The sequence below is a fragment of the Asparagus officinalis genome, chromosome 7 (assembly GCF_001876935.1).
Source record: "Asparagus officinalis chromosome 7, Aspof.V1, whole genome shotgun sequence".
NCBI lineage: Eukaryota > Viridiplantae > Streptophyta > Magnoliopsida > Asparagales > Asparagaceae > Asparagus > Asparagus officinalis.
In genome coordinates this window covers 7,051,137-7,061,964 of record NC_033800.1, presented here as the reverse complement: position 1 = coordinate 7,061,964, position 10,828 = coordinate 7,051,137, and the positions used below count along the sequence as shown (strand labels likewise).

At 38.2% G+C, this 10,828-nt stretch overlaps 2 protein-coding genes across 4 annotated transcripts in view; both read right to left on the bottom strand.

Moving 5' to 3' along the window:
• The window catches only part of LOC109850028, a 3,849-nt gene extending 2,700 nt beyond the window's left edge, over positions 1–1,149 (bottom strand). Inside the window, exon 1 of the mRNA XM_020419923.1 lies at positions 999–1,149. Coding sequence (XP_020275512.1) covers positions 999–1,124 — 126 coding nt within the window. The 5' untranslated portion in view covers positions 1,125–1,149. The remainder of the gene's footprint in view (positions 1–998) is intronic.
• LOC109848571 (protein-tyrosine-phosphatase MKP1) overlaps positions 6,117–10,828 on the bottom strand; it is a 5,005-nt gene continuing 293 nt past the window's right edge. Inside the window, exons 1-4 of one of the 3 annotated variants that reach the window (XM_020418131.1) lie at positions 9,410–10,828; positions 8,838–9,277; positions 7,093–7,280; positions 6,117–6,532 (exon numbers count right to left, since the gene is read on the bottom strand). The exon at positions 9,410–10,828 is cut by the window's right edge and continues 293 nt beyond it. In XM_020418131.1, the coding sequence (XP_020273720.1) occupies positions 7,227–7,280; positions 8,838–9,277; positions 9,410–10,828 (1,913 nt within the window). In that variant the 3' untranslated portion in view covers positions 6,117–6,532; positions 7,093–7,226. Of the gene's footprint in view, positions 6,533–7,092; positions 7,281–8,837 lie in introns of those variants that run through there. The other 2 variants (XM_020418130.1, XM_020418132.1) reach the window with 2 other exon arrangements.

The window sequence follows — 10,828 nt, the reverse complement described above, 5'->3', positions numbered from 1 at the left end:
CCCCCCCCCCCCCCAAAAAAAAAGGAAAAAAGATATGATAGTTGATAAGGAACATAGTTTACTACTAAAAAATCACCAGTTTATTCTAATTTTGTACTGTCATTACCAATTGAGCATAGCGATTATGGAACATGATTTATGACTCAAAGAACTACCATCTTCATTCTAGTAGTAATATCAGTCACAAACTTCGCAGTTCAGTTGACACACCCGATACAAGTCATATATAAATGAAAAGAACAAAACAAGTATACTAATTTATTAAAAGAAAATAAAGCGCGATTAAGTGACATGATTTATGACTAACAATTACCATGTTTATTCTAGTAGCAATATCACTCTCAGACGAGGCAGTTCATTAGCAATTCCAATACAAGTCATATATAACTGAACAAGACAATTATGCTTATTTATTAAAAGAAAATAAAACACTTAATAACATGATTTATAGCTCAAACAATTACTTTCTTCATTCTAGCAGTAATTCCATTCACAAACTTGGCAATACATTTAACACTCCCAATTAGGGATGCAAATGGATCAGATACGACTCCGATATGATGCTTATCGTATCTGTATCCGTATAAAAATCATAGATATAGATAGGAATATCTATGTCTTGGTAAGGAAAAGTCATATCCATCAGCTAAAACCGGACACATACACAGATATACATGCAGATATACATGCGTATAGAAAATGGATATGAGAAAACCAGATAAGATTATAAAATATATAGTTCATATGACATAAAAGAGATCATTAATATATTTGTTATATTTGAAAAAGCTAAGATTAGATCTCTTGATCATCAAAAGTGACCACATATACTGTTGCATGTAGAGATTTAGTAATCATATATGTACCCTAACAGATACGGAAAAAAATAGTTTTTTGCACTCTACTCCCAATACAAGTCACACTGTAAATGAACAAGACAATTACACTAATTTAATAATAAAAATTAAGACTTTGGATTGAGATGTCAAAATCGTCACCTCCTCTTTCCCAACATTGACAACCCTCTTCTCAAGCACACTCCCATCCTCAATCCCAAGCCTGCTCATCAACCCCAAGCTCTCCCCCATCGACACCGGCCTCACCACCAAATCATCGCTCACCATAAAAATCCCGTCCCCCTTCACAAAAACCCCCACCCCCCCCCCACATTATCGGCACCTCCAACCTCCCCCCACACGCACACTTCCCTCCCCCAACCGAACTCGCTCCGCAATACCTCGACTTCGAGCGCGTATAATAAGCCCTATGCGGCGTGTCGTCGACATTAATCTCCAAGCCCTCGCATTTAGCTCCGGCGACGCTCCGAGGATGGAGGAGCATCGCTTTGCAGGACGGAGACTGGAGGAATCGGGGATCGAGGTCGGAGACGCTGGAGTAGAGGCGATCGAGGGAGCCGAGGGAGGATTGGTTGTCGAGGAGGCGGACGATGGTGGCCATGGGGAGAGTGAGGAAGCTGAGGAGGATGTCGACGAAGCGGTGGTCGGACTCGGCGAAGACTACGCGGTTGCGGACCCTCTCGATGAGTAGGGTTAGGGTTACGGTCTCGGCCATGGCGACGGAAATTATTAGGGTTTTGAATTTCCAGAGAGAGAGAGAGCGAGAGCGATAGAGTGTGTGATGAGAAATTATTAGGACGAAAGACTTTGCGTTTGATTCGGCGACGAAGGACGACTGACGTCTTGGTAGGTCCCACTCCCTGTGCCAGCCAATTGGCAGTGCGGCACGCAGGCGAGGGGACCAAAAGCTAGCTAAGGGTTAATTGCATATTACTCCCTTAAATCATCCTTAATTGTCAAACATACCCTCATATTTCATCGGTGAACTACCAATAAAGTAATATTGCAAGGGAATTAGTTGACATGAGATAATTTGGTAATCAGATCTGACATTGCATCAACAGATGTTATTTTACAGAGAAAGCCCCCCCTTAACATTGAATTGAGATCCTCTACTCATGCATAGTACTTCCTAATATTTGCTAATGCATCTCCACCTTTCATTTTGTGGACAAGTACAAAGTGAAAGGTGGGGTCCACAAAATGAAAGGAGGAGATGCATTAGCAAATATTAGGAAACACTATGCATGAGTAGAGGATCTCAATTCCTTAACATTGCTCAATTATCAAACAACCCCCCATAACTTTCAAAGTACCAGAAAACCCCCCTTTAAGTTAAAGGTCAGTAGAAAACCCCTTTCAACCTTAACATTCTATCACCAAACTCCTCTAATAGTGTGAATCGCAGTTTTCACTAGGAAAAATATCTCTCTACGTAATTTTAATTTTACGTATCCATGTGAAAAGTCATGGTTGACACTGTTTTGGGGGTTTACTACAAAATCTATTGGAGGAGATCTTCTGATGACCCCTACGTGTAAGGGAGGCTTCCAATACTCTGAAAGTTATTGGGGCTTATCATAAAATTGCTCGCTACTTTATGAAATTGAAAGCAAATAGTATATCCTTCTTTTCTATTTCCAAATATGATTAGGATACCCACTCATATTGTTACTAGGACACCTGGTACTCTATAAATAAAACGAAAATAAGCAGGAGCGATCCCAAAGAAATTAATTAAAGGGTGATATTTTTTTTTTAACTGGGTTTTTTGCAGCATCATCAATAATATCATGGACGCGTTCAAGTTCTCAGAGGAAGAAGAAGATTCTTACTTTACGCAGACGCCCGAGGAATGCGTCGGGCTTGAGCTTCTTCTCATCATCAATGGAGGTGAAGCAACAGCATCATTGACTCGGAATAAAGAAGAAGATCCAGAGAGAGAGGATTTGGAGATGAAGAAGAAGAGTTTGGAAATTAACAAGACAACAAATTATGCTTCGGTCCTCACGTAAGTTTCTTCGTAATCTTTCGTCTGTGGAAATTAAAACAGTACTGTATTTTATCTCAGGCTATAGTTTTAACAAAAGCTTTTGATTTGATTCTATCTTCTTGATGTATATAAACTCTACTCTGGTTTCTTATTTGGGACTTGATCATGATCCTAGGACTTGGACACATATATTTATGTTAACAAGGCCTTGTAAGCAATATTTACGAATCTATGTGGTTATCTCTTTTTTCTTGTAATTTTCACATAGATTCATAACCGTGCGACTAAACTATTTATAGTTTTCTTCCCTACTCCATCAAGATCAAGAAATTAAAAAAAAAAAATTCTCTTCTTGGAAAAAAAAAGAAGAAATATTATATATGCTTTTGCCAGTTGACTGCCAAAAGGAGATAATATTACATGGTGACTGGTTGAGGAAACTTTCTACAATATAAAGTTGAGGGGATGGAAATTATTAAAGTGTTGAAAGCAGAGAGGATGGAGGATGAAGATTAGTGTAGACTTGGCATTTCAGTTTTAAATTTTCTGTATATATATGCTATTTGGGTTTAAATATAATTTATTTGGATCGTTTGGGTTTAAGAGTACATTTGCAAGTTGGTGGGTGTAAAGATAAATCAAGGGAAAATTTTGGGTTTGAAAGGGAAAAAACACCTATTTTCAAAGTCCAGGGGGCTTAATCTCGAGGTTATGTGAAATTGACCCTTTTTCTGATTTTGTACTAAATGATGGACCCTTATGCGGAGTCTCTTATAGAAAGAATTGCTTTCATTTATGCAACCTTTGTCAAACTTTTGAGTTTAGTTTTTTTAGTTGCATATGTTTCATAAAACTAGCGACGTGCGGAGTCTCACCCTCACTGTTATTTAAAAATAAATGTATCTGTAGTAATTTACAAGAGAACCAAAGAAGAACAGTGATTTGAGTTAAATTTTCTGAAATCACAAAACGTGTTCAAGTTCTCTGAGTCCGAAGGTTATTTCTTTAACCAGAGATGGCGAGAAACAATTCTTCTTCACGATGAACTGCCTCAGGGGTCTCGCTTAACGAATAACCTTGGACTCAGAGACTTGAAACACGTTTTGGTGATTTCAGAATGAATTTAACTCAAATCACTGTCTTCTTTGTTCTCTTGTAGATGGCGAGAAACAATTCTCTTCACGATGAACTGCCTCAGGGGTCTGCTTAAAGAAATAACCTTCGGACTCAGAGAACTTGAACACGTTTTTGTGATTTCAGAAAATTTAACTCAAATCACTGTTCTTCTTTGTTCTCTTGTAAAATTACTACAGATACATTTATTTTTAAATAACAGTGAGGGTGAGACTCCGCACGTCGCTAGTTTTATGAAACATATGCAACTAAAAAAACTAAACTCAAAAGTTTGACAAAGGTTGCATAAATGAAAGCAATTCTTTCTATAAGAGACTCCGCATAAGGGTCCATCATTTAGTACAAAATCAGAAAAAGGGTCAATTTCACATAACCTCGAGATTAAGCCCCCTGGACTTTGAAAATAGGTGTTTTTTCCCTTTCAAACCCAAAATTTTCCCTTGATTTATCTTTACACCCACCAACTTGCAAATGTACTCTTAAACCCAAACGATCCAAATAAATTATATTTAAACCCAAATAGCATATATATACAGAAAATTTAAAACTGAAATGCCAAGTCTACACTAATCTTCATCCTCCATCCTCTCTGCTTTCAACACTTTAATAATTTCCATCCCCTCAACTTTATATTGTAGAAAGTTTCCTCAACCAGTCACCATGTAATATTATCTCCTTTTGGCAGTCAACTGGCAAAAGCATATATAATATTTCTTCTTTTTTTTTCCAAGAAGAGAATTTTTTTTTTTTAATTTCTTGATCTTGATGGAGTAGGGAAGAAAACTATAAATAGTTTAGTCGCACGGTTATGAATCTATGTGAAAATTACAAGAAAAAAGAGATAACCACATAGATTCGTAAATATTGCTTACAAGGCCTTGTTAACATAAATATATGTGTCCAAGTCCTAGGATCATGATCAAGTCCCAAATAAGAAACCAGAGTAGAGTTTATATACATCAAGAAGATAGAATCAAATCAAAAGCTTTTGTTAAAACTATAGCCTGAGATAAAATACAGTACTGTTTTAATTTCCACAGACGAAAGATTACGAAGAAACTTACGTGAGGACCGAAGCATAATTTGTTGTCTTGTTAATTTCCAAACTCTTCTTCTTCATCTCCAAATCCTCTCTCTCTGGATCTTCTTCTTTATTCCGAGTCAATGATGCTGTTGCTTCACCTCCATTGATGATGAGAAGAAGCTCAAGTGGAGATGAAGAAGAAGGTCGAAAGAAAGAGCATCGATTTTATTTCTCTAGACAGACGCCTGACGGAGTCCTTGATGATGCTGAATCGTTTCTTGATGGAGGAGGAGATCACAGAAGACGATGGTGGATATTTAACAGTTCAGAGCTCACACAGACGCTTGAGGAATTCGTTGGGCGAGAGCTCATCTCCTTCGACAACCGGAGAAAATAGCGAGGAACTCTCAGAGGAAGAATCGAAAGAAGAAGAGGATGAAAAAGATGAAGAGGATATTGATTCTTTTTTTTGCGCAAGCAGTTGAAGAAATTCCTTGAGCTAGCTAGAGCTCCGTTTCTAACATCAATATGTTTGCATAGGTTTTTATGGTCTGTGTTGTTTTTTCTTCTTCTTTTCTTTTCGTTTAGAGTAGGTAGAACAGTTTTTTTAACGTCAAGCGTAACAGTTTGTTTCAGAAAGAGTTCAATGAAATTAGTTTGATTCTTTTTTTTGCAGAAATGTAAGGGGACAGTTTAATTATTGTTTGCAAGCACAAGTGTTCTTCATTGTTTTCCCCCCACAAGTGCTCTACGTGAAGAGAATTTGTGGTATGAAAATTGCATTTAAGCCCCTTGAATTTTAACTGCGTTAACAGGTGAAACTGGCGAAGTCCCACAGATGTGACTAGCAGAACGAAGCCCATAATACCGCCAGGTCTTTATGATATATGCATGCATAGAGTCTTATTATAATCTCCCATCATCTTAATACTACAGTACTACTCTCGCTCAAACACGCTTGAAGGTGGAGCCTAATGGAATCCGCTGCATTGGTGTCGATAGATCACACACTGGAACCATAGTTCCTCAAACAGTTGTAGGAGGATTTTGTACTGCACTGTACAGCTTAAAGAAAAATACAGAATGAAAGGAGACGTGGAAAGGCCTGTTAACGCAGGAATAGGAATTGATCTTCATTATCTTTAGCATACTAAGACAAGATTCTTTGCACAAGTTTTCTTGATTTAATGCCTGATGATGCCTTTACAACAGTTTCAGGTTAAAAGGACAAGTACACAGGACTCATTCAGGGGGGTCTCGTGAATTTTTCTTGGTACAGAGTCACCATTACAAGTGGGAGTAAATGTACTAATCGAATCTAGTTAAAACTAGGAACGAGAGAGATATCAGTTCATCAATTAGGCTACTGAGGCCTAAGAATCTGGTTGTAATAATGTACAGAGGATGAGACCTTTGAAGAATCGCCATCAACAAAGTTCCAGTATCATCTTACAGGGGAGTGCCAATGCAAACCCAAGTGCGCCAGAAGCAGAAATAGCGAACCGGTGACTTTTTAGCAGCCTCCTGTCATTCAAACAGAATCGCAACAGCGTTACTTAGTTACACATTTTCAACTTCAACTTTTGTTTTAAGTTTTTTTTTTTTTTTTTTTTTTTTTGGGTTTTTTGGAGTCGGATGCCAGTAAAGCACAAAAGATTCGGTTGCTAGAAAATTAAAGAGCAAACATCAGAACTACCATGCACTATTAGAAGATTTTATATAAAAATACCATAACTTATTCTTATTAGAGAAAATACGACAAACTACTAACTCTAGTAAAGAAAATATCACATGCCATTTGGAATTAACCTATCGGTGACAACCTCATAGGTAAAAAGTCAAAAAAAATACTCCTAATAGTTAAGGGGAACAGGGTGGGAGAATAATTATATAAAGTGAACAAGGATAAAAATATTCAGGTGTGTGTATCACTAGCTTCTCTAAATCACGGTAGTTTGGTGCAAAAGGTTTGCAATCCTTTGCTCTAATAAAAATAGTTGATGGCGAACTCCCAATAGTTCATGGTAGTTCCATGAAATTTATCCATTAAAGAAACAATACATTATTGGATGACTGGAATATACCTCACTGACTGATGGTGGCTTCGAGTCAACAGAGAAACAATCGAAGAAGATCTACCCCATATGCATAAGGAGGAAAGGAAACTAAAAGAGTGCCAAGATCGTTAAGCTCCCATAATGATTTATTGGCAAGAAAATCAATCAGTTCGGAACAATTTCAGGAACTCTTCAGGTTCTTGATCTTTAACAACCTGCCATGTAATTTACAAAGAAGCTCAATTGATTGTACAAGGAATAAGTAGCCATATGGTCTACAAGGACAACACAAAGACCATTGAGGATAAGAATATTCCAAGAAACTACAACAGGAGATATTTCATAGAATGATTTAATACATAAGAATATATAGGCGATGCAAAACAGAAATCAAAGATGCACTTACTCCATATAATAAAAGTTCATCAACAGTTACTCTAAATGGAAAAAGGTGCAAGGTCTGCAACCATAAGTTTCTCCTTGGTAGATGATGATTGCTTCATTTATATTTCTGTGAAACCCTATACGCCATAAATTTTCACTTTCTTATGTTATTCACCTTTTTATAAGTATTGGATTTAATGTTCAGTTGACTGCTGCCAGCAAAAAGGAAACGGGCACAAATTACAGTTCTTTCAATGACCAGGGCTGCTGTTTTTGAAGCAACATGAACAGCAACCACTAGTTAAACCACCTACTGACAAGAAATTTGATTTTCTTCAGTCTACTAGATCACTTTCACAAAAGCAGCCAAAAGGATTTACAGTGTTGTGAAGATCTCCAATTATAATCCTAATAAAGGCCAGAAAGTGACCCAATTAATTGTGCCAGATACAAACCTAAGTGGATGTTTTAGATTGAATCCCTAAATTATATTGAATATATATATTTCTTAAGTGGATTTGGATCCCAGGTGGTAGTACACATGCATCATGGGTAAATGTATTTACATATGATGAATTAGCAGTAAAATACCAATCATTCCAAAAATTACACTTAAATATACGAAAATGAAGAAGGGTCCGATAACAAACATATAAAATTCCCATATGTGGAAGACATCATGTTTGATGTTTGCTGGAGGTGTCCGATATGTCCCAAAGGATTAATTTACAGTAACTTAAGCTATATGGTTGCAATTGTTCGTATGAAACCTTTTCAGATTTCAACATGTTGGCCTGCATGTCTGGCAAGATATGTCACATTCCAGCAACACAACAAAGTTCACCATGAAGCGCCCATACTTCTAATATTTAGGATTCCCAATACCGATCATGTCCCTGATGCGCACAAGATATTCGCTACGTAATACGGGAAATCCCCATCATGTATGGTCCCCATATCCGATAATTTTTATGGCCTTGCTTGCAAAAAGTGTCAATACTTTTACATCAGCAGAAGCAAGAGTTCTGACAGCTCTTTTAGTCATCGATTTTAAATTATTTATTAATAGATACCTATTAAAAACTAAAAAATAAAAAGCAGAACAATAGATCTACAACATTAATTGAATAATTATTTAGTGTATCTTCGTTGGTAAGGAATGTACAGCAGCATAATAGGTAAGACAAGAAATCTTGCTGGAGAATAACATTGGCAACTATTCTTAGATAATGATAATATAGATAACAGCCATAACACGTACAAACAACTATAACAATGCTGTCAAAGCATTTTAACTTCATACAGATCTATGAACCTTCTGGCACAATCAGTATAATTGCATAAGCAAACTGATGCGTTGAATTACAAATAAAAAAGTAGAATGTTACCTTCACCGGAAGATCCTTTGGGAGACCTATCTGCGCAAGAAAATCACAGCCAATCACTGTCCAGTCAATTTCAGTTACTCTGTCTTTATCCTGGAACTCAACACCTCTATGACCATTAGCCTGTTCAACCCTACTCCCAATCCACATATACAGCATTCTATCCAACCTGTCACCTCTACACATACAGGAAGTTAAGAAAAGTAGTACTGCTTTAGAATCAAGATCCTCTCTAGCAAACTTTGCGAGCTTTTCCATATCAGGCCAACGGTATACCAAAATTTTTGAAGCATCCAAAGATCCCAAATTAATATCAACCAACTCAGTTGGCAAGTTACATGTCAGTTGACCATCCACTGAATGATAATGGTTTTCCGCATCCAAGTGATTCTCCTCACTTCCACAAGCACATTGACTTGTGCACGTGATGTCTGGAACCTGTCCTGCACAATTTGCGCTGTCAGAATCATTTATGGAGGACTGATTATTACCATTGCTCCTATCTAAAACATATTGCGTACATTCATCACCAGAAGATGACGCATTCAATGCTGTTCTGGACAATACAGATGTACCTTTATCCAATGGCAACTTCAAAGAGAAGCTTCCCCTTCTCTCAGCAATCGATCTTGCCAACCCCTTGGATGGCAAACAAACAGCCTGCAAACAGGGCTTCAATGGTTCAAAACTGCCAGAAATCTGAAGACAAGGCTTAGACGTGGGTACAAATGAGTCAGGCAAGTTAGACGACGCAGGTGAAGATGTCAGCGAAGGTGAGGAACAAGTTGAAGGAGATATCGTAGGTGAATCTGAACAACACTTCGAACTAGCACTTGAATCAGATGAAATGGAACTAGGGGAAAGGTAAGGAGGTGACGACGATTCAGCACTCAAAAGTTGAACTCGATTCCCACGAGGTTCACCATCTTTCATCAATGCTGAATCTGATAAAACTCTGCAAATGGTGCCCGATATAAATTTTCTTCTTAATACACTCCAATTGTTCTCTCTAGCTGGGAGGTGCGTTTCTTGCCCAGGTCCCGATGATGGGAATGGTGGCACAACACCTCCTGTTACAGCCTTATAGAACAGCTCAAAATCTACATCATAGGAATCCACTTTTTTCTTACCAATTCCACCACTGGCATCCAGTTTACTCTGATCCTTATCAACCTTGTCCAAACTCGAAAACGCCTCCCAAAACTCCAAAGGCTCGTCCCCTTCCGCAACCGTAACAATGGGCCCAGGCACTCTCTCATACCGCACGACCTGAAAGGCAGCAGCTTTTGCATCCTTCTCCATCACTGGATTACAATTCTTACCGACCCACACATAAATCGACGAAACAACATGAACAATAAAAGCCCCTCTTGAATCCAAAGCCTCAGGTTTCGGATCATTCAACATCTTGGGCACCAAATGTAAAGGATCATAAGGAGAATGAGGTGCCATTCTATACATCCTCAACACCGAGTTCGGGCTCAAAGGAATCGCATGCACTCTCTTCTGACACTGCAGCAGCTGGCAAGCGAAACCCATGTTAGGATTCGCAATCCCCCTCGCCGCCTTCACAAACTGAAAAGCGTCATCAAAGCTCTGACCTTTCCTCCACATCAAGTAAGCAATCACCAACGAAGTCGATCTCGAAACCCCCTGGCAACAGTGAACAAAAACCCTACCTCCCTGTTCCCTAACATCCTCAAAATAATCAAACACATCATACAGAATACTCGTTATATCCTCACTGGGATTATCCTGAAGCCAAAGAGTCTTATAAACAAGATCAGACTTAAAATACTCAGGGCAAACAAATCCAACGCAATTCAAAACATGAGTAATCCCATTCTCCCGCAAAATGTCTCGATTCCTAGCAACCGAATCGCCACCTAAATAAATATGGTCTGCGACTTTCGAGCATTCCTTATCAAAAAGAGCGATCTGGTTCTTGTTACCTTGAGATCGAAGGGCCGGGATATCGAGCTTGAGATCGGATC